The sequence below is a fragment of the Dipodomys spectabilis genome, unplaced genomic scaffold (genome assembly GCF_019054845.1).
Source record: "Dipodomys spectabilis isolate Male_0828 unplaced genomic scaffold, ASM1905484v1 ptg000002l, whole genome shotgun sequence".
NCBI lineage: Eukaryota > Metazoa > Chordata > Mammalia > Rodentia > Heteromyidae > Dipodomys > Dipodomys spectabilis.
Window position 1 is genome coordinate 41,030,849 of NW_024870679.1, and position 27,043 is coordinate 41,057,891.

At 50.2% G+C, this 27,043-nt stretch overlaps 4 protein-coding genes across 4 annotated transcripts; 2 read left to right on the forward strand and 2 right to left on the reverse strand.

Annotated features, from left to right (window-relative positions):
- Positions 1–260: 260 nt before the first annotated feature.
- Positions 261–5,166, reverse strand: Tmem234 (transmembrane protein 234). The gene is made up of 5 exons (XM_042675127.1): positions 5,086–5,166; positions 4,736–4,887; positions 3,797–3,863; positions 1,309–1,401; positions 261–944 (listed from the first exon to the last, which is right to left on the reverse strand). The coding sequence occupies exons 1-5, from the start codon at positions 5,099–5,101 to the stop codon at positions 850–852; spliced, it is 423 nt and encodes a 140-aa protein (XP_042531061.1). The 5' UTR covers positions 5,102–5,166; the 3' UTR covers positions 261–849.
- On the forward strand, positions 5,149–12,940 carry Eif3i (eukaryotic translation initiation factor 3 subunit I). Its single transcript, XM_042675116.1, has 11 exons — positions 5,149–5,224; positions 5,308–5,400; positions 7,405–7,492; positions 7,777–7,842; positions 8,874–9,023; positions 9,112–9,239; positions 10,979–11,089; positions 11,368–11,457; positions 11,741–11,814; positions 12,574–12,666; positions 12,789–12,940. The coding sequence occupies exons 1-11, from the start codon at positions 5,222–5,224 to the stop codon at positions 12,868–12,870; spliced, it is 978 nt and encodes a 325-aa protein (XP_042531050.1). The 5' UTR covers positions 5,149–5,221; the 3' UTR covers positions 12,871–12,940.
- Positions 12,941–13,009: 69 nt separating this feature from the next.
- Positions 13,010–19,979, reverse strand: LOC122104294 (myotubularin-related protein 9-like). Its single transcript, XM_042675105.1, has 10 exons — positions 19,720–19,979; positions 19,435–19,543; positions 19,105–19,230; positions 18,811–18,984; positions 18,208–18,434; positions 16,624–16,785; positions 16,310–16,451; positions 16,006–16,226; positions 13,370–13,521; positions 13,010–13,300 (listed from the first exon to the last, which is right to left on the reverse strand). Exons 1-10 carry the CDS (start codon positions 19,902–19,904, stop codon positions 13,182–13,184), a joined length of 1,617 nt encoding a protein of 538 aa, XP_042531039.1. The 5' UTR covers positions 19,905–19,979; the 3' UTR covers positions 13,010–13,181.
- A 3,232-nt stretch (positions 19,980–23,211) lies between these two features.
- On the forward strand, positions 23,212–25,041 carry Fam167b (family with sequence similarity 167 member B). The gene is made up of 2 exons (XM_042680752.1): positions 23,212–23,735; positions 24,608–25,041. Exons 1-2 carry the CDS (start codon positions 23,481–23,483, stop codon positions 24,836–24,838), a joined length of 486 nt encoding a protein of 161 aa, XP_042536686.1. The 5' UTR covers positions 23,212–23,480; the 3' UTR covers positions 24,839–25,041.
- Positions 25,042–27,043: the final 2,002 nt, after the last annotated feature.

Here is a 27,043-nt window from a genome sequence, read left to right on the forward strand (position 1 = left end):
TTGTCATCTTTTGTCTCTGGCCTCTACCAGCCTGTTATAGGAAGCCATGTGTCTCCAGGACTCACAGGAGAGTCCTGGCCTCCTCAAATCTTCCCCATCCTCTTGTCCTTAAGCCCATATCCCAGTAGTCTTCCTTTCTCTCTGGTCACAGCACCCCTTGCTGGGGAGGCTAGTTCCTTATGTCAGATTCTTGTCCAGAGAAAGGAATCTTTACCTGAATTTGGAAGAGAGATCACAATAAAAGAACACTTATTAAGCTCTGTGTGTTTAATGATTTATTGAGGCTGCAAGTGGCCAGTTGTGTTGGGTGTTGCAGGTAGCTCTTACCAGGCTCATAGTTGTCTGTTTGAGAGGGGCTGGCAGTAAAGCAATTTCACCCTCCTCATAGATGGGTAGGGAGCTTAACAGCTCATCTTTCCTACACCCTTTCCCCCTCAGTTTCATCAACATCAGCAAGGCACTCTGACTGAACCCTAGAGACCTCCTAGTCACACTTCTGGTTCAGAGACTGCAGCTTGCCCTGCTGCCAGGGCTCTGCAGACCATAACAGTCCAGAACAGGTCAAATTAATAGTGGCTGCATAACAGTGGCCTGAGATAACACAGGAAGAAAGCAGCTGGGCAGAATGGCTGCTGAGGGTAAGGATAAAGTCTCCTGTGCTGAATCACAGCAGCTGAACACTGCTCAAAGGTTAAAAAACGTATTGTGCTCCACGAGGTAGATGTTCCCATACGAGATGAGGAAGCTGAAGCTCAGGGAGGGCAAGTGCTAGGCCCATCAGCTCACTGCCTGCACCCATGGCCCCGGAGCTTCCTGGTGATGGCAGAGCTTGAGGTGGGAATTAACCCACTAAAAGGTAGATGGTGGCCCCTGGGTCTTGTTCACTGAGCTTGTGATGCAAAGTGTAATTCCTGTTACAGTGAGCACCATGCCAGCAACCGCTCCTGGGATAAAGAGCAGACATTAAGGGGCTCAGACTGGAGGTATAGCTCAAGTAGTACAACACTCACCTAGAAAATGCAAGCTCCTGAGTTAAAACCCCAGTGCCACCAAAAAGGAAAAAGAAATCAAGGGGCTCTGAGCTCATTCACGCCAGTAGGAAGGAACTGGCACAGGGCTGATGGGCTCAGATGGGGTCTGGTCATAATTCCCACCCACAGACTGCCCAGGAAGGAAACTAATGGCCACCAGGAGGCAGGGAGAGCTGCAGAGGAAAGGCAGGATGGAAGAAGGGCCCCTCCTCTCCCACTCATGAAGGACGGACTCTAGGAAACAGCTGTATCCCACACTCACAGCAGCCTGACTTACGTTTTCCACCAATATCTTCTCCAAGGACCTTCCCAACAATCAGCGTGAAGACAATGGCTAGAGAGTTACAGATGGGCACTGCTAGGGTCAGATCTGGGTAGGCAGAAGAAGAAGAATCCCTGAGATGAAAAAATGTCTTTCTAGGTACAAACATTTTCTTTTTTTTTTTTCTTTGTCATGGGGCTTGAACTCAGGACCTGGGTGCTGTTCCTGAGCTTTTTCACTCAAGGTAGCATTCTACCTCTTTAAGTCAATAGCACCACTTCCAGTTTTCTGGTGGTTAACTGAAGATAAAGAGTCTCATGCCAGGCGCCTGTGGCTCACGCCTGTAATCCTAGCTACTCAGGAGGCTGAGATCTGAGGATTATGGCTCAAAGCCAGCCTGGGCAGCAAAGTCCATGAGACTCTTATCGCCAATAAACTACCAGAAGACCAGAAGTGGCACTGTGGCTCAAGTGGTATAGTGCTCGCCTTGAGCTGAAGAGCTGAGGGACAGTGTCCAGGCCCAGAGTTCAAACCCTACAACTCACAAAAAAAAAAAAAAAGTCTCAGAGGGCTGAGAATGGGGCATGCCCTGGGTTTGATTCCTCAGTACTACATAAACAGAAAAAGCCAGAAGTGGCACTGTGGCTCAAGTGGTAGAGCACTAACCTTGAGAACAGAGAGGCTCAGGGATAGAGCTCAGGCCCTGAGTTCAAGCCCCAGGACTGGAAAAAATAAAATAAAAAAGGTATCATGGAACAGTTATGGTGACATACTCCTGCAATTAATTCTAATACTCAAGAGGCAGAAGTGGGAGGAAGATCTGAAGATTGAAGTTTGAAGCCAGCCCAGGCAGGAAAGGCTATGGTTGTAAGGCTTGAACTCTGGGCTTGGGTGCTATCCCTGTGCACTTCAGCTCAAGACAAGCATTCTACTGCCTAAGCCACAGTGCCACTTCTGGTTTTCTGGTGGTTAATTGGAGATAAGAGTCTCACAGACTAACCTGCCTAGGCTTGCTTTGAACTGCCTCAGATCTTAGCCTCCTGAGTAACTAGGATTACAGGCATGAGCCCTGCACCTGGCTCTGTAAGACTCTTATTTCCAATTAATTACTAGAAAACCAGAAGTGGAGCTGTAGCTCAAAGTGGTAGAGTGCTAGCATTGAGCACAAAAGTTCAGAGACAGCACCCAGGCCTTGAGCTCAAGCCCCACAACTGGAAAAAAAAAAAAAAAAAAAAAAAGGAAAACATAGATAAGAAAAATAACCTAAAGCAAAATGGCTAAGAGGCCCAATTCAAGTATAAAGTGCTTTCCTAGCAAGCATAAGGCCCTGAGTTCAAACCACAATTCTATGTGTTATAGTGTAGTGCAATTGATAAAGTGTTTTTAGTCCTTTCCTAGCATATACAAGGATATGGGTTAAATCCCCAGTAAAACACACACACACACACACACACACACACACACACACACACACACACACACACACACGCACGCACACACACCTAAGCCTGGTAGTAAATATCTGTAATCTCAGCACCTGGGAGACAAGAGACTCTAAAGTTTAATATCACTCAGTCACAATAAAATAAATAAATAAGGCCAGATGCTGGTGGCTTATGCCTGTAATCCTAGCTACTCAGGTGGCTGAGATGTAAGATCAGCTAGCCTAGGGAGGAAAAGTCCATGAAACACGTATCACCAAAAAACTGGGAATTGGAGATGTGATTCAAGTGGTAGAGCACTAGCCTTCAATGACAAAGCTATGGGACTGTGCCCAGGCTCTGAGTTCAAACCCCAGTACTGGCATCAAATAATAAATAATTGAAAAAATAAGCCAGGCGCTGGTGGCTCACGCCTGTAATCCTAGCTACTCAGGAGGCTGAGATCTGAGGATCGGGGTTCAAAGCCAGCCCGGGCAGGAGAGACCATGAGACTCTTATCTCCAATAAACCACCAGAAAACCGGAAGTGGCGCTGTAGCTCAAGTGGTAGAGCGCTCGCCTTGAGCTGAAGAGCTGAGGGACAGCGCCCAGGCCCCACGACCGACAAAAAAAAAAAAAAAATTGAAAAAATAAAAGAAAGAAAGAGAAAGAAAAGAGAAACTACTGCTTTTGTGGCTACTCACTAAAATACATGCTTAAAAATAGTGGCTACGGTTTTATCAGGAAAGATGAATATTGCTGGGTATGGTGCTACATGTCTATAATCCCAGTATTTGAGAGGCTCAGACAGGAGGAGTCTAAGTTCTAAGCCAACTTGAGGTACACAGTGAGAACTTGTCTCCAGCAAATAAACCAAAGCCAGTACTTGAGGCAGCAAGTGTATCAAGTGCTGCTGCACAAGACCAACTCCAGTGCCTGGCCATATGCTTGTCACCAACCCACTCTGTCCTTGCAACTCAAAAAGCGTACAAATAGGAAACCCAAAGCAGATACTCTCCCTGACTGAAGGCAACAAAGTGTTTCCGGTTCACTAGACAGAAAAGCTCTACACCAGAGACCCACCTGTTGATGCCAAGGTGAGGTAGTAGAGGAGGGAGCCACACTGGTTGAGGAGAAAGGGCATCAGGTACTGGAAACAGGAGAGATGTGAAGTCAGTGTGACTGAGCAGTATGGCCTTCTTTGAACTTCTAGCATCTGCCCTTCCTTGGAAGAAGGGGTAGTTCTAAGAGCCCACTAAGTCCTCCGAGGAATGTCCTTCTGGAGCAGAAACAGATCCAATCTACCTGTTTCCCCTAAATACCTTCCCTCAGCTCTGCTGGTTTCTTTTTTTTGTGGGGGGGTAGTCATGGGGCCAGTTGTCGGGCTTGAACTCTGAGCCTGGGCACTATCCCTCAGCTCTTCAGCTCAAGGTTTGCACTCTAGTTCTTGAGCCACTTCTGGCTTTTACTGTTTATGTAGTGCTGAGGAATAGAACCCAGGGCCTCATGCATGCAAAGCAAGCGCTCTACCACTGAGCCACCTTCTCAGCCCCGTCCACTCTTATATCTCTTCTTGCCCTTAACCTTAAGAAGCTGTGTCCTGACCAGCCTGTCCCACCAGCATGCCCAGGCCAACTTGGGACCAGAGGCAGTACTCCATAGCCCTTCTCACCTTCTCCCAGGGCCAGCTGGGTCCAAGCCCTCCCTCTGGAAAGGTTTGCGATGGTTTCCTTATATAATGGGCAGGGTCACAATAGTAACATACTCACTGAAGCCATAGAGTGGGCACATAGGATGAAGTAAGCCCATCGCTAAGAGCTTTATGTGTCTCACCTCTAAAATCTTTCAACTGCCCTGGAAGATGGTTATCATTATAATTCCCACTTTTGCTGATGATGAAACTGAGGCTCAAAGAGGACAAGACTCCTGGAATTGGAGGCCCTGGCCTTCACCCGTTACCTCAAACTGCTTAGCCACTACTCCTCAGGAGAGAGGGAGAAAGAAGGGGGTTCACAGACGCACCTCGGTATTCAAGAAAAGGGTCTTCATCTCCTGTAGCAACTGGCGGACCCAGGTCGGCTCCTGAACCTGCTGCAGGCCGGCCGAGGCCCGCTTCAGCAGCGGCTGCGTGCCCCCCCACAGCGCGGCCACCAGGACCAGAGCCAGCACCTGCCCTGAGTGCACACGCGTGGAAGGTTCGAGCCGCCCGACGCCCCCGCGCGGACGCCCGCCGGCCTCGCCCCGCTCCCGCCCGCCCCGCCCCCCTTCCCTCCGGGACGCGGATCGAGGAGCCTGCGTCTGGGGCTCGGGGCACAAGACAAGTCACTGAGCTGGGGGTCGGGAGGCCCGCGGGGGCGGGGCCGGCTACCCACCCAGAGACGCCGCCATGGCAACGCTGCTCTCTTTTACTTCCGGGAACGAGGCAGGTGGCGGCCCATAACCCGGAAGTCTATCCACGACCTCTTCCGGCCCGGCTCACATTGCCTCTGTCGTCGCGTCACCGCCAGGATGGTAAGCTCCCCGGGCGCGGGGGGCGCGGGTGGGGGTCCCGCGTCCCAGTGGGCCCTGAGTCTTCCCCCGTGCTGTCCCCACAGAAGCCGATCCTCCTGCAAGGCCATGAGCGGTCCATCACGCAGATCAAGTATAACCGCGAGGGAGACCTCCTCTTCACCGTGGCCAAGGACCCCGTGAGCGGCGGCCGCGGGCGGGCGGGCGGGCGGGCGGCCGCGGGCGGGGGTCTGGGAGCGGCGCCTTCGTCCTGCTAGTTCTGCCGTCCGAGGACAACCTAAGAACATCCCATCCCGAAAACCAGGGAGAGACCCACTGGGGATAGGTGGGCAGAGTGGCAAGAAGCCGGGGAGGAAGGGGCCTGGGGAGGGGCAGCGCCTAAACCATCCTCCCGGGACAAGAGAACAGACCACCTCTAGTGGTAAAGTTGGTCCCTTGGTGGCAAGCTGTGTGGTTACAGGATGACGGTGCTGGGGGTGGGGTGGGGGCGTGTTTACTGTGTCCAAAGCCCGGGACTCAATCCCCAGGATAGAAAGAGAAAGAAGACAGGATTTAATGATGGTGCCTCTAGCCGCAGTCCAGCTGGTCCCATCCTGCTTTTCAGTGCACAGGTCCTCAGTTTGGAGGACCTCCTTTGGGAGCATCCTGTATATGGAGGCAGTTAATAATGGTTAACAGAGCGCTCCGAAGTCAGACAGACTGGATTTGAATCTGAACTCCTGCCATTTACTAGCAGTGTGACTTTGAGAATATGGCATTTAACCTCTCTCTAAGCTACAAACTTCCCTTTTTGTAAAATGTGGGTACTTATTATGGAGAACATTGTGTGTGTGTGTGTGAGACTTGGGGCTTGAACTCAGGGCTTGGGCACTGTCCCTGAGTTTTTTTTTTTTTTTTTTTACTCAAGGCTAGTGTTTTACCACTTTATTTTATTTTATTTTTGGGTCTGGTCGTGGGGCCTGAACTCTGGGCCTGGGTGCTGTCCCTCAGCTCTTCAGTTCAAGGCTAGCGCTTTACCACTTGAGCCACAGCGCCACTTCCGGCTTTTTTCTTTTTGCTTATGTGGTGCTGAGGAGTTGAATCCAGGGCCTCAGCCATGCAAGGCAAGCACTCTACCACTGAGCCACCTTCCTAGCCCTGTTTTACCACTTTAATCACAACTCCAACTCCTTCTTAACTTTTTTTTTTTTGGTCTGTCCTGAGGTTTGCACTCTGAGCTGGGCTCTGCCCTTGAGCTTTTCTTTTGTTCAAGTCTTGCACTATACTACTTGAGCCACAGTGCCACTTTCAGCATTTCCAGAGTGGTTTATTGGAGATAGGGGTCTCATGGGCTTTACTGCCTAGGAAAGCTTGTGGCTTTGAACCACAATCCTCAGATCCCAGTCTCCTAAGTAGCTAGGATTGTAGGCGTGAGCCACCAGCAGCCGCCTGTCTTCTGCACCATTTCATTGGAGTTTCACAGCTACATCTGAAGAGGCATTATTGTCCTGCCTTTTTATTTTTTTAGATTATATCTGGTTGGGCAGCCCAGGCTGGCTGGAAACTGCGGCTGCTTTTGCATTAGCATCCTGAGTGATGATTATAGGCTTGTACCACCACATCCAGCTTGTTCTGGCCAGTTTAAAGGTGGGGAAGCTGAAGTTGAGGGTAGAGAAACACTGTATTTGAGGGCGTACAGTGAGATAGTGCTGATAGCTGCTCCCACCTGGACATGACACCCAAACTACTGTTTTTCTTTCCTGGAGCTCAGTTTGACCTTTTATTCTTTTGTAAGATTCTGAGTCCAGGAAAGGGCAGGACTGGCAGATGAGGTTGATTTTATGAGCTTGACTAGCCTGCTGCTTGACTATTTCTGGAAGGGAGGAAAACCCAAGAGTTAGACTTTTTTTTTTTGGTCGGTTGGAGGGCCTGAACTCTGGGCCTGGGTGCTATCCCTCAGCTCTTCCTGCTTTTTCTATTTCTGTGGTGCTGAGGAATTGAACTCAGGGCCCTATGCATGCAAGGCAAGCACTCTGCCACTGAGCCACCTTCCCAGCCCGAGTTAAACTTTTTATCAGCGCTCTTTACCAAGGATTAAGCTGAATATGGTAGATGGCCTGGCTAGAATCTGGAGAGTTCCTGGGGCAAAATAGGAGACCACGTTCTCCTGAGATGTGAACCATCCTGTCATTTAACTTCTCCAGATTGTCAATGTATGGTACTCTGTGAATGGTGAGAGGCTGGGAACCTACATGGGCCATACTGGAGCTGTGTGGTGTGTGGACGCTGACTGTATCCTTTTTGCTCTGAGTCTGTGCCCCGGGGTCTGCCAGCAGTGGTGATATTAACTTGGAGTTGGGGGTTTGGTCTGTCTTAGTGGGGTCTAGAGAACAATACTTCCTATTTCTGTTGGAGAAACATTCACAACAAGTTCAAATTATGGATGACAAGGTTGGAATGCTTTGGAGCTAAGAGGAAGAAAAGCTCTTTGGAGATGAACTGAGAAATGATTGGTCAGGTTCCCAAGAAGGCAAGGACCCAGGAAGACTTAGTCATGTTTCTTAACACCCTCGTAGGGGACACCAAACACGTCCTCACTGGCTCAGCTGACAACAGCTGTCGTCTCTGGGACTGTGAAACAGGTAAGTCTGGGTCACCCATTTTTTCAGCAAAAAGTTGACTACTTACAGTGTACCTGTATAAACAGACAGAAATAGTTCATAATGGGCTGGGAAGGTGGCTCAGTGGTAGAGCGCTTGCCTTGCATGCCTGAGGCCCTGGGTTCGATTCCTCAGCACCATATAAGCAAAAAGAAAAAAAGCCGGAAGTGGTGCTGTGGCTCAAGTGGTAGAGCGCTAGCCTTGAGCCGAAGAGCTGGGGGACAGCGCCCAGGCCCAGAGTTCAGGCCCCACGACCGGACCCCCCCAAAAAAAACAGGTTCATAGTTTAGAGAATAAGAGGCCCTAAAGAAGGTAAATGAGGAAAGTGTTATGGTAAGGTAATAAGCTATGTTGGAGGGAAGCAGAGTTCTGTGGAAGGCCAAAGCAGGAAACGTAGTCACGTAGGGGCACCCCAGGAATGTTTCCCAAAGTGTCCTATGAGTTGGGATTTAAAGGAAAATAAAAAGGTCATCACTGGCACAATCAGGAAAGAAAGCATGGAACATGTCACATCCAAGTCATCTGATCTGATTGGAGTGCCTGTTCTTGGGCTGGAGATGAGACCAGAAAGGCAGCCTAAGCCAGAACCAGCCTTGAATGCCAAACACAGGAGTTGGATTTGTTGTGTAGGATTTGGCATGCTGGGGACAGTGGTAGTCTGGTTAATTTTAATGGAGTCTAGGCATATAAGAGCTGACCGTGAAGATAGTGGAGTTTATTTAGCAACTCTGTTTAGTAAATGTTTACTGGGCCAGGTACCACAGAGAGATCAGACCAGGTCCTTACTGAGGAGGAACGAGGTCTGTGGGGAAAGCCGCTACAGTCTACTGTAAGCAGTGCCACATCAGCAGCATACATGAGGAGAGACTAGGGAAGAAATGGAAAGACAACTCAAAGTACAGCCAGGAGGAAGAAAGTGGTGGCCAGAAGAGACAGATGATAATAGGTAGGTGCAGTGTTTCCCCCTGTGGTAACAATGGACAGAGTATAACCCACACTCTGCCTGTCTCCAGGAAAGCAGCTGGCCCTGCTCAAGACCAATTCAGCTGTTCGGACTTGTGGATTTGACTTTGGGGGCAACATCATCATGTTCTCCACAGACAAGCAGATGGGCTATCAGTGCTTTGTGAGCTTTTTTGACCTGCGGGATCCGAGCCAGATTGGTGAGCACTAGCTCCAGGAACAGGGCTAGGGTTGAGGTGAAGGAAGTAGCTTCAGAGCCTGATGCCTGATACCTGCTGCCCTATGCAGACAACAATGAACCCTACATGAAGATCCCTTGCAATGACTCCAAGATCACCAGTGCTGTTTGGGGACCCCTGGGGGAGTGCATCATTGCTGGCCATGAGAGTGGAGAGCTCAACCAGTACAGTGCCAAGGTAAGAGGCCAAGTCCTCCTTAGGCCCACCAGAATGGTCCCTTAGAAGAGGAAGGAGAAGAAACATCTGGATTCAGGTAGAGAATTCTGCCATTCTCTGTGATCTTCAGCGAGTTATATAATACCCCTGAACCTGTTTTACCTATAAAATGTTTCAAGGGCCAGGCTCCAGTGGCTCTCACCTGTAATCTTAGCTGCTTAGGAGGCTGAGATCTGAGGATCATGGTTCAAAACCAGCCTGGGCAGGAAAGTCCATGAGTCCATGGACTTTTTTTTTTTTGTTGGTCCTGGGGCTTGAACTCTGGGCTTGGGTGCTGTCCCTCAGCTCTTCAGCTCAAAGTGAGCGCTCTACCACTTGAGCCACAGCGCCACTTCCGGTTTTCTAGTGGTTTATTGGAGACGGTAATTCTCAGATCTCAGCCTCCTAAGTAGCTAGAATTACAGGTGTGAGCCACCGGAGCCCGGGGAGTCCATGGACTTTAAAATCCATGAGTCAAGCTGGGCGCCGGTGGCTCACACCTGTAATCCTAGCTACTCAGGAGGCTGAGATCTGAGGATCACAGTTCAAAGCGAGCTGGGGCAGGAAAGTCCATGAGACTCTTATCTCCAGTAAACCACTAGAAAACTGGAAGTGGCGCTGTGGCTCAAGCGGTAAAGCACTCGCTTTGAGCTGAAGAGCTGAGGGATAGCGCCCAAGCCCAGAGTTCAAGCCCTACGACCGACAAAAATAAATAAATAAAAATGAAATAAAATCCATGAGTCTAATTAACCACCAGAAAAACAGAAGTAGCTGTGGCTCGATGTGGTAGAGCGCTAGCCTTGAGTGCATAGGCTCAGGGACAGCCCTGAGTTCAAGCCCCATGACTGACCAAAAAAAAAAAAAAGTTTCAAGGATCAAGTGACAGGTGTTTGAAATAACTTAGCATGTTCTGGTTACTTGTGAAATTAGTGAACACAAATGAGCATTTTCCTGCCAACATGGTTCCTGGGACAAAGGAGTGAATCAGATATCATGGTCCCTGTAGGGTTACAGACAGCTAGCACACAAGTCAGATTATGAATTGTGTTATCTTAAAGGTTTCAACCAAGTTTACAAGGCACTTAAGGAACTTGTGTAACAGAACAGGTGTCAAGCATACAAAATTGTGAAGAATAAATGGAAAGACTTAGGATGTGGGTCAAGAGGTAAATTGCTTGCTTTTAGCAAGCTTGAGGCCTGAGTTCAATCTCCAATAACACACACACACACACACACACACACACACACACACACACACACACACAAATACAAATAAGTGCACCCTTGGGGCTGGGGGTTTAGCTCAGTGGAAGGGTGCCCGCCTGGCGTGTACAAGGCCCTGGGTTCGGTCCTCAGCCCTGGGAAAAAAAAAATAAGTGCACCCATAACTCACAGCTGTAATTCTGCTAGTCAGGAAGCTGAGATCTGAGGATCATGATTTAATCAGACAGAAAAATCTTTGAAACTCTTATCTCCAGTTAAGTAGCAAAAAATCGAAAAGTGGAGGCATAGCTCAAGTGCTAGAGTACCAACTATCCAACCATGAGTGGAGCAAGAGTATAAGGCCCTGAATTCAATCCCTAGTACCAGCTCAAAAGACCAAAAAAGGGAAATATTTAGGGATGATGGTTCAGATTCAGGGGTAAGGAAGGCTCAGGTCCCTGGGAATGGTGATAGTAGGTTTTGGCATTGGAGCTGCTCAGAGTCTCCCTTGTCCTTAGTCTGGTGAGGTATTGGTGAATGTGAAGGAGCACTCCCGGCAGATCAATGACATCCAGTTATCCAGAGACATGACCATGTTTGTCACCGCATCTAAAGACAATACAGCCAAGGTAAGCTTGGACAAGGGGTCAGTGGGGGGCTACACCCACACTCCCTCTGCACACTCAGCCTGCCTGACTTGCCCCAAGAAGGTGCCTATTACATACCTCTTTCTTTCTTTTCTTTCTTTTTTTTTTTATTGTGAAAATACCATACAGAGGGGTTACAATTACATGGGCAAGATAATGAGTACATTTCTTATCAAGCATTGTTGCCTCCTCCTTTGTTTCCCCTTCCCATCCCTTCCCATACCTCCCCCGGCCCCCCCTCACCTGCCTTTTCTCTCCAGCTATTTGACTCTACAACCCTTGAACATCAGAAGACTTTCCGCACAGAACGTCCCGTCAACTCAGCTGCCCTCTCTCCAAACTATGACCATGTAAGGAAACCCCTTCAACCTTCCCACTAAGGCCTCAGAGCCTCTGGGGTCTAGGTGTTTGGTGATGAGGCTATGAGCCCTGTAGGTAAATGACGTCAGACCAAGAAGTTTTTAAAGCAGTGACAAGGCTGAACAGTTGGGTAGTGCCAGGGAACTGGGCAGCAGGTGGCTGAGTCCACACCCTTGTCTCTTCTATTGTGATGTGGGAAATGTTATAGTGCAGAAAAAAGAAGCTGAAAGACCTGGCTGCTCTTGGGCCCATTTGGACGTTTCTTCCCTTCAGGTGGTGTTGGGTGGCGGTCAGGAAGCCATGGATGTAACCACAACCTCCACCAGGATCGGCAAGTTTGAGGCCAGGTAAAAGGGAAGGGCTGGGAGTGGTAGTGTTTGCCTTGCATGCATGAGGCCCTGGGTTCAATTCCTCAGCACCACATAAACAGAAAAAGCCGGAAGTGGCACTGTGGCTGAAGTGGTAGAGCGCTAGCCTTGAGCTGAAGAGCTGAGGGACAGTGCCCAGGCCAAGTTCAAGCCCCATGACCGACCAAAAAAAAAGGAAGGGAAATTGTATGGCAGATGCCTTTTATAATAAACATAAACCAAGGTGTTAGTGGCTCATGCCTGAAATCCTAGCTCCTTAATAGGCTCAGATCTGGAGGAATATGATTCAAAGCCAGTCTGGACAGAAAAGCCTGAGAGGCTCCATCTCTAAAAACCAGCAAAAAGGCAGGCTGGAGGTATAGATCAAGTGGTAGAGTGCCATCTGAGCAAGTACGTGGCCCTAAGTTCAAACCCTAGTACTGGCCAAAAAAAAAAAAAGAGACAAACAGCCTGGACTTCATTATATTTCTCTCTGCCCAAAATTCTGTACTGTAAAATGGGACTCCTCAGAAAAGGTACAGATTAATTGAATGAGTTCATGTTGAGTTCTTGGAATGGTGTTAGCTGTGTATTCAGGCAGACATTTGGACCTGGTCTTCCCTTAACTTCATCTTTACTTTTCCTGATTTCCCTGCTTTCTTATTCTGTCATGTAGTTTGCATTTTGGGGAATGCTGCCTCCTGTCTGGAAGATGGAAATTCATTGGAGTTAAAACGAAATAATTTTACCCTCCTCCAGGTTCTTCCATTTGGCGTTTGAAGAAGAGTTTGGAAGAGTCAAAGGCCACTTTGGACCTATCAACAGTGTTGCCTTCCATCCTGATGGCAAGAGGTAGGGATTCAGGGAAGGGATCAGTCCAGCCCAGGTCAGGCCTCCACCCCTCTCTGGTGCTGGGGCCCATAGGCCTGCCATTTCCACAGCAAGCATCTCACCCATCCCTGGTCTGTTTTCAGCTACAGCAGTGGCGGAGAAGATGGTTATGTCCGCATCCACTACTTCGACCCGCAGTACTTCGAATTTGAGTTTGAGGCTTAAGGAACCTGGTCCCTTTTCAGGCCAGGGAGAAGTTTTGCACTCCCAGAAATAAATTAAATTAGTTTGGTAATCATTGGTCCCTAGTCAGTTTTGTGGGTTCTATCTCATTATATTTCCTCCAAGCAGACACAGCAGCAGGTTGATGCCAATCATGTATACCTTTATTATTATTCAGGTCTCTTCCTATACTCTGAACACTTAAACTTCAGTATTCTGGGCTAACCTGGGTTGCAGGCACCCTCATCCAGGGTCAAAGCACTGGAGGGGCGTAGGATCACCTAGCTGCTATTCCAGGAGCCAGGCTTGAGGGCTCAGGCTGAGGCTGTTGGCTGAGCACCCTCTGTCTTCTCCCCTTCTGCCACTATCTGCCACACCTTCTCCCATACTACTTCTGAAGACTCTGGTGGGCGGCTCCATCGCAGAAACATTCCTGTGAAGAAGAAGTTGGGTAAGGACTCTGACCAGAGGGGAGAACTCCCAGAGGGAAGCAGGGGGTCACCTTGCCACAGCCGTAGGCTTTGGGGCTCCACTGAGGGCCAGATAGTCAAGGGATTGAGGACATAGAGTGGGTTCCGGAGTTTTCGTTGCTCTTTTGCCTGGTTGAGTGCAGACCACAATGAGTGTGTTCGAGTCCTCACTTCACAAAGGCATCTGTAGAGAACGAAGGAATGAGCTTTCAGCCCCAGCCATGCCCTTGGATGGTGGGGAAGGGAACCCCTACTTAGGCTGACAGCTGCTCTGGGGAAGACACTCTTTTTCCTGCAAACGTTGCTAGTTAGACCTTGTATTGGACACTAAAAATGGGAACAAGATAAAACTATTCCTTAAGCAGTTCTGTTCTGAGGGAAAAACGTTTAGCTTGTCAAGAAAAGCTGATTAGCCAGATGCAGGTGGCTCATGCCTGTAACCTAGCTACTCAGGAGGCTGCAATCTGAGGATCGTGATTCGAAGCCAGCCCGGGCAGGAAAGTCTGTGAGACTTACCTCCAATTAACCACCAGAAAACTGGAAGTGGCACTGTGGCTCAAAGTGGTAGAGCAGGGGTGGGAATGTGGCTTAGTGGTAGAGTGCTTGCCTAGCATGTATGAAGCTCTGGATTCAGTTCCTCAGTACCACATAAATAGAAAAGATTGGAAGTGGTGCTGTGGTTCAAGTAGTAGAGTACTAGCTTTGAGCAAAAGAAGCTCAGTGCCCAAGGCCCTGAGTTCAAGCTCTAGGACTGAAAAAAAAAAAACAAGCAAACCCATGAATGCTGCTTGGAGCGAGGCAGTAGTGGCTCATGCTTATACATCTTAGCTACTCAAATGTGTACCATGGATATGTATTATTCCCCCAAGGCCTCATGTTTTAGGGCTGGGTCTCTAGCCTGGTTCAGACTTTAAGAGGTAGGTCTTGGAAGTAGAGTTGGGGCTCAGATGGTAAAGCTTTGAAACAAAAAAGACAAGCTAGAGCTCAAAGCCTTGAGTTCTGGCATGCACACACAGATGGGACTTTGTGAGAAGTCTTCATGTTATCAGAAAAATACCCTGGGCCAGGCACTGGTGGCTCATGCCTGTAATCCTGGCTACTCAGGAGGCTGAGGTCTGAGGTCCCAATTGGAAGCCAACTAGGGCAGGAAAGTCCATGAGACTCTCATTTCTAAATAACCACCAGAAAACTGAAGTGGCACTGTGGCTGAAAGTGGTAGCACACTATTGAGCAAGATAGCTCAGTGACAGTGCCCAGGCCCTGAGTTCAAGCTCCACAACCAACAACAAACACCCGGAATAAGATGAGACACATTTACACACACACACACACACAAAACAGTCCCTCTTTATATTTTTTCTTCCAGTACTGGGGTTTGAACTCAAGGCCTCATGCTGCTTGGTTGGCACTTGACCACTTGAGCCACACCTCCAGCCTGATCCCTTTCTATTTTTTGAGTCCCAGCCATTAGAAGAGCTCCACATGCTCCCCACCATTACAGAAAGCAATGGAGTCCACCAAACAGACTAAGCCCTCCAAAACTGAGCCAAAATAAGCCTTTTCTCTATAAATTGATTATACCAGGTATCTTGCTATAGTAATGGGAAGCTGACACACACTTGGGGGAGAAATGCATGAGTCAAGTCACACAAATGATTTGTAAATATTGACAGCAAAAACCTGATAGGAGTGCTGGTGGCTCACTCCTAATTCTAGCTACTTAAGAGGCTGAGATCTGAGGATCATGGTTTAAAGTCAACCTGCTTTCCTCTTACGAGAATATGATCTCCTTTATCCCTCTCCAGAAGAAAAGGAAGCACAGGAAGAAGTGCCTGACTGCAGAGCCCCAGTTCCTACATCATAGATGCTATAAAAATTGCCAGTTATTTTAGCCATATACAAACAATTTTTTTGTTTTTGTCAGTCATGCAGCTTGAACTCAGGTCTTGGGCACTGTCCCTGAGCTCACTCTTTTTCCTCAAGGCTAGTGCTCTACTTTGAGCCACAGCTCCACTACTGGTTTATTGGACATAAAGTCTCATGGGGACTTTTCTGCCTGGGCTGGCTTCAGATCACAATCCCCAGGGCTCAGCCTTCTGAGTAGATAGGATTACAGGGCATGAGCCAGGTGCCAGCTCACAAACGGTAATGTTATGTGCTGGTTGCTCCACTGTCCTCTGCCAGGAGGAAAAGTGAGGCTTACAGAAGGATATTCCTTCAGAAGGAAGTATCACTAAAAGCACTATGAACCAAAATTCGTGGAAATCATCATCCAATAAAACACATTTTAGAAAGAAAAAACCACAGTAGCAGGAACGTCCATGAAACTGTCATAACCAGCGAAGAAGGAAGAAGGAGGAGGAGGAAGAGGGGGAGGGGTAGAAGAAGAAAAGAGAAGAGAAAGGAAGAGGAAGAGGAGGAGGAAGAAGTAATGGAAGAGGTGAAGGAGGAGGAGGAGTAAAAGAGCCTTGAGCAAAAAAAAAAAAAAAAACTAAGAACATACAAGGCCCTGAGTTCAAACCCTAGTACTCACACAAAAAGTTTTCTGAGGAAATTCACTGGCAGGGAAAAATATGTGTAAGGAAATAATGTTGGTACAGCAGATATCTTCCTGTGCTTACCCTTGCTATTCCGCCCCCCACACCCCCACTACATCCCCATGGCTCACCTTTCCTTCTCACTGTTGCACAGGAAGGTACCAAAAGGGGAGGCATAGGCGTGCTCAAATAGTGTCAACAGCAGCCCCTCCCCAAACTCCAGTGACAGTGGGAACTGGCGACTCAGCTGCCATACACAGTCCAGGAAGAGAAGAAAGGTGGGTGCTTCATGCTTGGGGCGAGTGTGGGAGAAAGCCGAGTGGGCGCAGCGCAGCTGGAAGGGGTGGCCAGCCTGGGGAAAGTGGCAGAGTAGTGGGCACCAGGAAGTAGTGTTTTTTGATGTAGGGACAGGGCTGAGGCTGGGTGGCCACATACCTGGATCCATTCCCGCTCCACCAGTTCCTGGAATCCAGTCATGGTCCGGCTCAAGGGGTCCAGGATGAGTTGAGCCAGTGAAGTCACCAGTAGGGTGTTATCTGTGCCTTCAGTCCCATGTACCAGGATGCAGGCTCCTTCCCTGTGGGCCCAGGCCACATCCATAGTGACAACACCTCTGCTTACATGGCCAGGCCAAGCCAGGAATAAGCTAGTGCTAGATGCTACTTGCTTATGGATTCCTGGTTTTGTGCCAGGGTTAAGAACCATGCCCATCCTGCACAATTCTCTTCCTCACAGGACAGGAGCCTTACCTTTCCATGCCCTGTGCTGCCAGGCAGGCAGTGGTTAGTGCCTCCTTCACATGTGCCAGCCAGTGGCAGCTCTCTAGCCGACTAAGCCAGAGGTCCATGCTCTGCTCTGTGTCCCCACAAGCCTTCACCAAGCGCACGAAGCTCTCCTGGAGGGGTCGCCCCCTAAGCAAATGGAAATCGGGTCATCCTTTTCTGCAGCCCATGCTCTTGGAGTGGGAGACAGCACCCTCATTGGAGCCAGTCTGATAGAAGGATACAGGACCCTCTTGGGAGCCCAATCTCATGGGACATACAATTCACCAACAAGCACTAATAATGATTCAGTATCCTTGAGGACTCCCCAGTCTGCTGAAGGACACCCAAGACCCTTTGAGGAAGGGCACAGCACTACCTGGGGAAATAGAATGCCCTGGAAAACCCCAATTACCCTTAATGTACCCTAATCTAATGGTAACAACACTGCTTCCTGATTTAAGAAACACCAACATTACGGATTTTGTATCTGTTCCTACTCCCCAGAAACTGCTCAGGGCAATAGTAATCTCCTCCCAGAAAATCTATTGGCAATTTTTCAGCCTTGTTAACACCTATGGTGGCTCATCACTGCCTTTAGTATAGTGTAAGTTCATAAACACGACAGCCAAGACCTTTGCCTTCTTCTCCCATCCTTAGGTCAGGCTCATCATCTCTCTTCCCAGTTGATATCTGCATTCTTCCTTCTACCCAGTAGTGCCTGCTGTTCTCCCAACAGGTCAGACAACCAGACTCTGTACCCACATGTTCACATTCCTTTCTCCTGCAATGTCCTCCTCTCTCCTTCTAGTGAACTCTTTCAGTTCTCAGCCAAAGCATCCTGTTCTCAGGGGAAGCTCCTCCCAGTTTCTGAGAGGGCCACTCTCACTGAGTTCCAGTTGCCCAATTACTGCTGAGCTCTGTGTCTGCACTAATTACCATGGCAGTCTCTGTGCTCAATGATGAGTGAAAAAAAAAAAGAAAAAAAAAAGTGATTCTGGGCCCTAGTGGCTAATGCTTGTAATCCTAACTACTCAGGAGGCCAAGTTCTGAGAATCAAGGTTTGAAGCCAGCCAAACAGGCCGGCTTCCAATTGAAATCCATAAATGGAGTTGTAGCTCAAAAGCTTATCAACCTTGAGCAAAACACTGATAAGGGACGGTGCCCAGGCCCTCAGTTCAAGCCCCAGTATTGGCACAAAAAAAAAAAAATGGTGAATAGGGAAGCAGTCTACTCCCCCCAAAGGACAAAAAGTACCCCCAGAATCTCTTCTTGGCATTACTATCACCTAGAGCTGGAGATCAGGAATGGGCACAGCCTTCAATTTGTGTGTATGTATGTGTTGGTTGTTCCAGAAGGCCAAATTCAGTGTTACATAAAAGGTACTTTTTCCTTCCGGGTAGAGCTGGAGTACTTATGATTGAGATAACTCACTTGTGCAAGTGGAGATGGCCAGTTGGTGGCCACTAGAAAGGCCTACCAGTCTTTGAGGGGCCTGGCAGAACTCACCCCACTCCACAATCATAAGAAGTCCCACAGGAAAAAGTATGGGAGAAGATGGCTTCTCCCTACCTCTCCAGGGGTCGATGCAGCCGCCTCCAGCCAGGGTAGGCAGCCTTAGCCTCTGTACCCCCGCCAGTTAAGCGGGCCTGTTTGGCAGCTTGGGCTGATCTTGTGTCCACAATGAAGCCCCGGGCCCCAGGGGGTCCACAGGCCAGAACAGCTGCAAGAAGCTCCTCATCTTCAGCACAGCGCTTTTTCTGGGGACCAGCCAGTGGCTGGCTGGAGCGGAGCAGAACCTGTGAACAGGGACCTGATTCAGCAACTGGACTTCAAGGAGGCCCTGGGTGGGTCTACACAAAAGCAGGCTAGATCTGGCAAGGACTGACTGGAACCCAGGGGCAGAACTCTATAGGGTTTCCCACCCAGTCTGGGAAGGTGATGCAGGATGGCAGTGGGACCTATAAGTAGACCATGGACGGGTTCCGGATTGATCAAAAGGGAGCAAGAGGCAGAGCCAGAGTTGGAGAAGATGCAGTTGCCCGTGGGAGGCGGAGCTTAGTGGAAGCAAAGTGGGCGGGGCCAGCGTGGGGCCTATCCTGGCCACCCGGGGGCGTGGTTTGGCAGAAACCGCTAGGAAGGTGAGAGGCTGGGCCTGGGGAGGGGCGGGCTCACGGTTCCGGTGGGCGCGTGGTAGTAGCTGAGCACCGGGAAGCGGCCTCCCTGGCGGAAGCGGGCGCAGCGAGCCAGGGCGTCATCGTTCACCGTGCGGGGCACGATCACCGCTCGGGGATAACTGGGGCACAAGCTGAAGTCCTGGTTCACTTCGCTCAGCCGCCACGCGGTGGTCTGCGGGCGGCGCAGGGAGGGCGGAGGCTAGGGTCTAGGGCACCCAAAGAGTGCCCTGCCCCGGTGCCCCTTCCGGACCCAGCGCTTCCTCATTCCCCAGGCCCCCGTGGCCGCGCCCACCTCGCGCGCCACGCGCTTGTAGTAGCGTTCCGGTGGGTGGAAGTGCCAGGCGTCGCCCAATCTCAGGCCTTTGGGGCGGTAGAAGAACGGGAAGGAGGTGACGACCGATTCCAGGGAGGACAGCGCCTGGGGAGGGAAGTCAGGGGCTAGGCAAGGTTGGGGTCGCCTCGCTCGCGGCCCTCCAGCGCCGCCCTGCATCCTGGGGCCATTTAGCGGTGCCCGGGAATGACACTGGGTCCGGAGCCCCTGTGCACAGTAGCTCCTTTATCCCCACCCCACCGCGGTATGGGACTGGGGTAGCTCAGGGGCCCGGGTGCGCCCCTGGCAGACCTCGATGGAGCGGGCGATGTCCAGCGTCGTTTCCACGCCCTCTATATCCAGCTGCAGTACTCTCAGGTCCTTACAGCGCAGGGTGATGGTGCCCGAGTCGCCTGCGACCCTGGGGTGGGCAGACCCAGGCTTAGTGGCCTCCTCTCCCCTTCCCCCACAGCAGGGAACAAGTTTCGCTGGTTCGGACGCAACTGCGGGAGGGCGCCAGCTCCCCCTTGCGCTGCCCCTGCCCCCCACCCCCGCCCCGGGACTCCTGCACCCCGAGGACGCCCCCTGCACGCCCACCGCTTCTCCACCGAGTCGACACTACGCAACAGCAGCAGCCACAGGTCCGGAGTGGACTGGGGCCCGGGCGACAGCAGCAGGTGGTGCCCGGTGACACACAGCGTGCCGCGCAGCCGGGGCGCCTCCCCACCCCGCAGGAGCTCGGCTTGGGCCCGGCCGGTGTAGATCAGCTCCGAGAACTCCATGGGGCCCACCGGGGCCCTGAGGCCCAGCAGGACGCGGCTCCCACGGCGTCGGGCTCGGCTCTGCAAGGGACAGGAACTGGCTGGGCAGCTGGCGAGGCCGGCAGGACAAGCTGTTAAGGAGGTCCCTCAGAGGAAGGGCCCCCCCGCACCGCTTTCCTGTTTTCCACTCCGAGCCAAGTTAACTCTTAGCAGAACCCGAGCCAGAATCTATTAAAGAAATCTCAATGTCATCATCTGTGAAATGGGAAGAATATTCTTGCCCAGATCCCTTTTAACCCATAGCTTGGGTTTCAAGAGGCACTGGGTTTTGAAGGCTTGGGGGGTGCTGGCACTCCCGCTGACTTAAAAAGAGAAAAAAGAACAACGAGCCTATTTTCTCCCTGTACCCCAGGGGATGGGCTGGAAAGTGTAGATTTCCCACAAACTGGGAACTTCCTGCTTCCTCTCCAACATTTGAAGCTTGGGTAGGGGAAATATCTTGGTCCACCTTAAATACAAGCAGCTGTGTAGCTGGTGCCCCTCCCCCTTACACAGCTGGAAGTCTTGCCTGTGGGCGCCCTCTACTCAAGCTGAGCTCCTCTGTTCCTGTCCAGCCCTCAGGGACCCGGAACCACCTGAGTCTCCTGTCAAATTGTCCAAACAATGACCCAAGTCCTGTGTTTTGAAAGATTCTATTCACTGGCTTTTCAGTCTAGAAAAAGGGACTCTTAAAACTGGCTAGGAAGGTGGCTCAGTGGTAGAGTGCTTGCCTTGCATGCATGAGGCCTTGGGTTCAATTCCTCAGCACCACATAAGCAGGAAAAACCCAAAGTGGTGCTGTGGTGCAAGTGGTAGAGTGCAAGTGGTAGAGTGCTATCCTTGAGTTGAAGAGCTAAGGGACAGTGCCTTGGCCCAGAGTTCAGGCACCCACCACCTAAAAAAACAAAACAAAACTGAGAAGTTGCTATAATCCTAGGTACTCAGGAGGCTGACATATGAGGATCTCCGTCCAAAGCCAGTCTAGGCAGGAAAATCCATGAGACTGTTTTTTGTTTTTTGTCAGTTGTGGGGCTTGAACTCTGGCTTGGGCACTATCCCTGTGCTCTTCAGCTCAAGGCAAGCGCTCTACTGCTTGAGCCACAGGGCCATTTCCAGTTTTCTAGTGGTTTTATTGGAGATAAGATTCTCACAGACTTGGCTGGGAAGGTAGCTCAGCGGTAGAGTGCATGCCTTGCAAGCATGAGGCCCTGGGTTCGATTCCTCAGCACCATATAAACAGAAAAGGCCGGAAGTGGCACTGTGGCTCCAGTGGTAGAGTGCTAGCCTTGAGCTGAAGAGCTGAGGGACAGGGCCCAGACCCAGAGTTCATGCCCCATGACCGGCAAAAAAAAAAAAAGAGTCTCACAGACTTTCCGGGATCCTCAGATCTCAGACCCCTGAGTAGCTAGGATTACAGGTGTGAGCCACCGGCGCTTGGCTTCCATGAGACTCTTATCTCCAGTAAACCACCAGAAAACTGAAAGTGGTACTGTGGCTCAAGTGCTAAAGTGCTCAGCTACAGGACATCGTCCAGACTCAGAGTTCAAGCCCCACAACCACAAAAAAAACAAACAAACAAAAAAAACTGGCAAGCCCCCTGGGAACTGGGGGCTTACACCTGTAATCCTAACTACTCAGGAGGCTGAGATCTGAGGATTGAAATTTAAAGCCAGCCTGGGCCGGAAAGTCTATGAAACTCTTATCTCTAGGAAGCAGCGCTGTGACTTAAAATGGTAGAGTGCTAGCCTCGAGTAAGAGAGCTCAGGAACAGTGCTCAGTCCCCACGAAGGACAAAAAAATAAAAGTATGCTAATCTTGGGGCTGGGAAGATGGCTCAGTGATAGAGCGCTTGCCTTGCATGCTCAAGGCCCTGGGTTCGATTCCTCAGCCCCACATAAGCAAAAAGAAAAAAGCCAGAAGTGGCACTGTGGCTCAAGTGGTAGAGCACTAGCCTTGAGCTGAAGAGCTGAGGGACAGTGCTCAGGTCCAGAGTTCAGGCCCCACAACCGGACCCCCCAAAAAAAAAAAAAGTATGCTAATCTTAGGAGAATCTTACGGGGGGAGCACCTACCTGGAAGATTTCCTGGTGCTTTGAACTGAGTTACCCACGGATGCTTAATTTGGGAGAATTCATCAAGTTATGGATTTAGGATATACACACTTTTCTGTAGGTGTGTCATATACTTCAATACAAAGTTTATAAAAGAGAACTGCTGTTTGTGCATGTATGGAAATACAACAGAATTCCTTCACATTGTATAATTAAAATGTGGAATTGTATTTTAAAATGTGGATGATATAAAGCATCTGCCCAGTAAGCATGAGGTCCTGTACTTGAAGAAAAAAAAAAAAAGGAAAGTAAAAAACTGTCCTGGTTGAACCCCTTAGAGGGTCAGGGAGAGGGAGAGCTAGAAGTCCATCCATCTACTGCTGCGTTCTTTCATCATAGACAGGTTTTCAGCAATTTTCAAGGAAACCTGAAGCCTCTTGGGAGTAAATTGGCTTGAAATCAATGATCTGTCCCAAAAGAAGCTCATATTTGAGCAAAGTCCCCTTGAATCATCACTGAAATCCTGGTCTCCTGACTCTAAGACCAGGGCTCTAAACTCTGTTTTGCTTGTGTGTGTGTGTGTGTGTTTGTGTTTATGTGTGTTTGCATGTCAGTATTGGGCACTATCCCTTACCTCTATTTGTTCAAAACTAATACTTTACCATTTGACCCACAATGCCACTTCTAGCTTTTTGGTGGTGAAAGAGACATGAGTCTCTTAGATTCGTCTGCTAGCTCTGAATTCAAACTGTGATCCTCATATCTCAGCTTCCTGTGTATCTCAGAGTACAGTCAATGGCATTCAGCTTAAACTATGTTTTTTTGTTTCCCCCCCAGTCCGGGGCCTTGAACTCAGGGCCTGGGTACTGTTCCTGAGTTTCTTTTTGCTCAAGGCTATCACTCTACTACTTGAGCCACCACACCACCTCTGGCTTTTTCTGTTTATGTGGTACTGAGGAATTGAACCCAGGGCCTCATGCATGATAGATGAGTACTCTACCACTAACTAAGCCACATTTCCAGCCCTTGAACTTTGTTCTTTTGCTGAAGAGCTGGACAATGATTGAAGATGGGGCAGCTAGTCAGCTTCCTCCCTCTCCCATGTCCCTTGGCTTGAGTCTTGGGAGAAGGGCCAAGACTGGTGTGGATGATGCTTTCCTTATCCTGAGCAGCTTCCTTTCTGGAAGCTGGAGCCCACTTCTGGGCAAAGACAATGAAATTTATCCAAAGGGCCAAAGAGCAAGGCTCCTCCTGCCCCCATCCGGATTGGCATCACGTGGCCCCCTGTTAATAGTTCAGGAAAATTCCAGTCCTTGTACACTTAGCCTCACTTAGCCATCTGTTCACCCACTCTGGCACACTCGGCCTCCCTAAGCCACTTGAACACTTACCATTGCACACTTCCTGGCACACTCTTCATTCCTAGCTTCTGCCACCTCCACCACACTGCCAGCTTTGTCCTCATCCTAGAGTAGCAGCAGGACCCTGTCACTCACTTCAAAGCCACCATGTCTCTGGGGCCACAGAAATTCCAGGCAGTGGGTGAGGAGGATGAGGAGGAAGAGGAGAGCCTGGATTCTGTGAAGGCACTGACTGCCAAGCTGCAACTACAAACTCGGCGGCCCTCATATCTGGAGTGGACAGCCAGGGTCCAGAGCCAGGCCTGGTGCAGGACCCGAGCCAGATCTGGACCAGGGGAGCCTGGGGCCATCTGCGGCTTTGACTCAATGGATTCTGCCCTTGAGTGGCTCCGACGGGAGTTGGTGAGTCTGTTGGCATGGATAGCCTTGTACATGGCCTTTGACTTCCCCTGGGTGGTGGAGAGGAAAAAATGGACTCCCTGCCCCTTCCAGAAAGGTCAGCAAGGGCTTACTCCTGTGCCCCTTCTGTTGGGGGTTGTGGGGAGGAGAAACAGGAATGTAACTTGTCCAGTGTTTTTTGTTTTTTGTTTTTGTTGGTTGTGGGGCTTGAACCCTGGGCCTGGGCGCTGTCCCTCAGCTCTTCAGCTCAAGGCTAGCTCTCTACCACTTGAGCCACAGCACCACTTCCGGCTTTTTCTGCTTATATGGTGCTAGAGGAATCAAACCCAGGGCCTCATGCATGCGAGGCAAGCACTCTTCCACTGAGCCACCTTCCCAGCCCCTTGTCCAGTGTTTTATTCAAAAAGCCTTGCTGAAAAAAAAAATTCCATCTAATCTGTTGAACTTGTGCTCCTGTGAGTCAGGAGACAGAATCTTTAGGGAACCACCCATTTTAGATAACAAAAGACATGGCCTCCCATATTCTGGAAATTGCTGTACCCCAGAGATACAGTGAAGTACAAACAAATGGAATTGATGATGCTGCTGACAGGCAGAATCTGACAGAACAGCGTTAAGTATTAGTGGTCAACCCAACAAGCTCAACTATAAAATGTCCAGATCTAATCGATCTTTTATCTATATTTGCTTAGTAATGGCTCCTTAGCTTGGTTTGAGAATCCGTATTGATGGAGCAAGATCTGAAACATAGGGAGCGATGATGCTGGGTGAGAGAGGGCTGTGGACTCAGCCATTGATTGGAAAGGCTCAGAATGTTGGACAGGGAACAATGGCTGAGGCCCACCAGACAGGCTCACGCCCCCTCTCTGCCACAGAGGGAGATGCAAGCTCAGGACCGGCAGTTGGCGGGACAGCTGCTGAGGCTTCGAGCCCAGCTGCACCGTCTGAAGGTGGACCAAGCTTGTCACCTGCACCAGGAGCTGCTGGACGAGGCTGAACTGGAACTAGAGCTGGAGCCTGGGGCCGGTCTGCCCCTGGCCCCCACGCTGCGGCATCTGGGTCTCACGCGCATGAACATCAGCGCCAGGCGCTTCACCCTCTGCTGAGGGCACCTGTGTGCCTAAGGGGGGGCCTCTGGGAGGAGGGAAAGGAGGAGTCCACTAGGGAGGAGCCTCAAAGGTGCCAGCACCTAGTGAGTGGAAGGGGAGGCGCACTTTAGTCTGAATTCTGAGAGCAGAAAGTCCCAGCTGGAGGTGGGAGCAGCTCTGATTACCAAACTTCTCAATAAATGTCCTCTGCAACCTGTCAAGATCTCTGGAGTTCTTCATTCAGGCCTAAGATCCTGTCTGTCTGTTGTTGCTAGGACAGGGGATTCCACTACAGAAGAGAAGGCCCTTTTGGGGATGGAGATGGACTGACAGAATCTTCCCCACAGCTCCAGCCGATTTCTCCACCTTACCAAGATCATTAACACACACAAAAAGACAGTAGCTGAGGCTGGGAAGGTGGCTCAGTGGTAGAGCGCTTGCCTTGCATGCATGAGGCCCTGGGTTCAGTTCCTCAGCACCACATAAGCTGAAAAAGGCAGAAGTAGTGCTGTGGCTCAAGTGGTAGAGCGCTAGCCTTGAGCTGAAGAGCTGAGGGACAGTGCCCAGGCCCAGAGTTCAGGCCCCATGACCGACAAAAAAAAAAAAAAAAAAGAAGTGGCACTGTGTTTTAAGCAGTAGAGCACTAGCCTTGAACACAAAGAGGTTTAGGGACAGCACCCAGGCCCTGAATTCAAGCCCCACAATCAAAAAAAAAAAAAAAATTAAGCACCTATGGCTCTTGCCTATGATCCTAGCTACTCAGTAAGCTGAGATCTAAGAATCACCTTTTGAAGCCAACCCAGGAAGAAAAGCCACTGAGACTCTTTTTTTTTTTTTTTTGAGTCCGGGCTTGGGGCATGAACTCTGGGCCTGGGCGTTGTCCCTCAGCTCTTCAGCTCAAGGCTAGTGCTCTACCACTTTAGCCACAGTGCCACTTCTGGCTTTTTTTTTTTTGCTTATGTAGTGCTGAGGAATTGAACCCAGGGCCTCATGCATGCAAGGCAAGCGCTCTACCACTGAGCCACCTTCCCAGCCCGCCACTGAGGCTCTTATTTCCAATTTATCCCCAAAAAGATAGAAGTGAACTGTGGCTCAAGTATTAGTGCACTAGCCTTGAATCCAGGCCCTGAGTTCAAGCCCCAGTACTGGTACACACACACACACACACACACACACACACACGCACGCATGGACGCACGCACGCATGCACGCACACACACACTGTTAGTGGGAAAGAACTTAAGATACTAAGTTACTCCCCTGGGAGGTGTGTTAGGTAGCTGAAGGATGCAGTCTGTTAGTAGTGGGCTCAAAGCCAGCTCCCTGATTTCATTCTACTAGATGTTGAAGAGGTCCCTTAGTGGATCCCTGAGTCTCTTACTTCGCAGTGGAGATGCTAAATGTTCACCACACAGGTAGCTGGACATGCCTTAGGTACAGCAAGCACACAATATGCCCATTCTATCACCTCCAATGCCAGGACTCTTTGATGAGTCCCCAGATGGACTATGAAGGGCCAGGTTCACAGGCCAGGGCAGCTGGACCCTGCCCCAGGCCTGCAGCCACATCCCTGGGCCCTGTCCTGAGGAAGGGTTTTGCTTTGTGTCTCTCAGCCTTTGTTTCTGTGTTACTCTCTTTGTCTGACTTTCCAACTCAGGTTTCCTTTCCCCCCCACCATTTCCTGTTCCCCTCCCTTCCCCTCTGCAACTGAGGTACACACAGCTTCAGCTTCTACCACCAAACCCCAACAATGCTTTGTGGGCTCCCCTCCCCCACCTGCTGGCTCAGTGTAACTCAGGAGGTGACGCACTTACGCCTTCCTCCCAGTGGGGTGAAGGCCCAGTTCTTGATCCTGACAGGGGCCATCCAACATTCCTCATCTCACTGGTGACCTGGCTCTTAGCCTATGATGGGTGCCCCCCCCAGCCTGGCACCAGCAAATGGAGATTCCTGGCCTGCCTGTGGCTGGGTGGCAAGGCTCTTGCCTCCTGACTGCAGTACAAATGTCCCAAGTCTGCCTGCTCCAGTTCCTGGGTATTGTGCTGGTTATCTTTCAACTATGGCAAGAAATGGTGCCAGGCTATATATTCCATGAGGGCAATGGCTGCTTATTAATTTATGACAGTACTAGGCCTTAAACTCATGAGGGCCGGGGCACTGTCCTGAGTTTTTTTGCTTGAGCCACCGTCCATTGCTGGCATTTTTGGTGGTTAATTGAAGATT

What these genes read in the sequence shown, in the direction of transcription:
- Tmem234 (XM_042675127.1), bottom strand. An exon ending in CCCTTTTCTTGAATACCGAG is followed by an intron (nt 3,864 to 4,735) that starts GTGCGTCTGTGA and finishes TCCTGTTTCCAG; the next exon opens with TACCTGATGCCCTTTCTCCT. An exon ending in CCTCACCTTGGCATCAACAG is followed by an intron (nt 1,402 to 3,796) that starts GTGGGTCTCTGG and finishes CTGCCTACCCAG; the next exon opens with ATCTGACCCTAGCAGTGCCC.
- Eif3i (XM_042675116.1), top strand. An exon ending in GTGGTGTGTGGACGCTGACT is followed by an intron (nt 7,493 to 7,776) that starts GTATCCTTTTTG and finishes ACACCCTCGTAG; the next exon opens with GGGACACCAAACACGTCCTC. An exon ending in ATCGGCAAGTTTGAGGCCAG is followed by an intron (nt 11,815 to 12,573) that starts GTAAAAGGGAAG and finishes ACCCTCCTCCAG; the next exon opens with GTTCTTCCATTTGGCGTTTG.
- LOC122104294 (XM_042675105.1), bottom strand. Translation starts at nt 19,904, where the DNA reads ATGGAGTTCTCGGAGCTGATCTACACCGGCCGGGCCCAAGCCGAGCTC. An exon ending in GTCGACTCGGTGGAGAAGCG is followed by an intron (nt 19,544 to 19,719) that starts GTGGGCGTGCAG and finishes TGCCCACCCCAG; the next exon opens with GGTCGCAGGCGACTCGGGCA. An exon ending in GCAGCACAGGGCATGGAAAG is followed by an intron (nt 16,452 to 16,623) that starts GTAAGGCTCCTG and finishes CTGGGCCCACAG; the next exon opens with GGAAGGAGCCTGCATCCTGG.
- Fam167b (XM_042680752.1), top strand. Translation starts at nt 23,481, where the DNA reads ATGTCTCTGGGGCCACAGAAATTCCAGGCAGTGGGTGAGGAGGATGAG. An exon ending in AGTGGCTCCGACGGGAGTTG is followed by an intron (nt 23,736 to 24,607) that starts GTGAGTCTGTTG and finishes TCTCTGCCACAG; the next exon opens with AGGGAGATGCAAGCTCAGGA.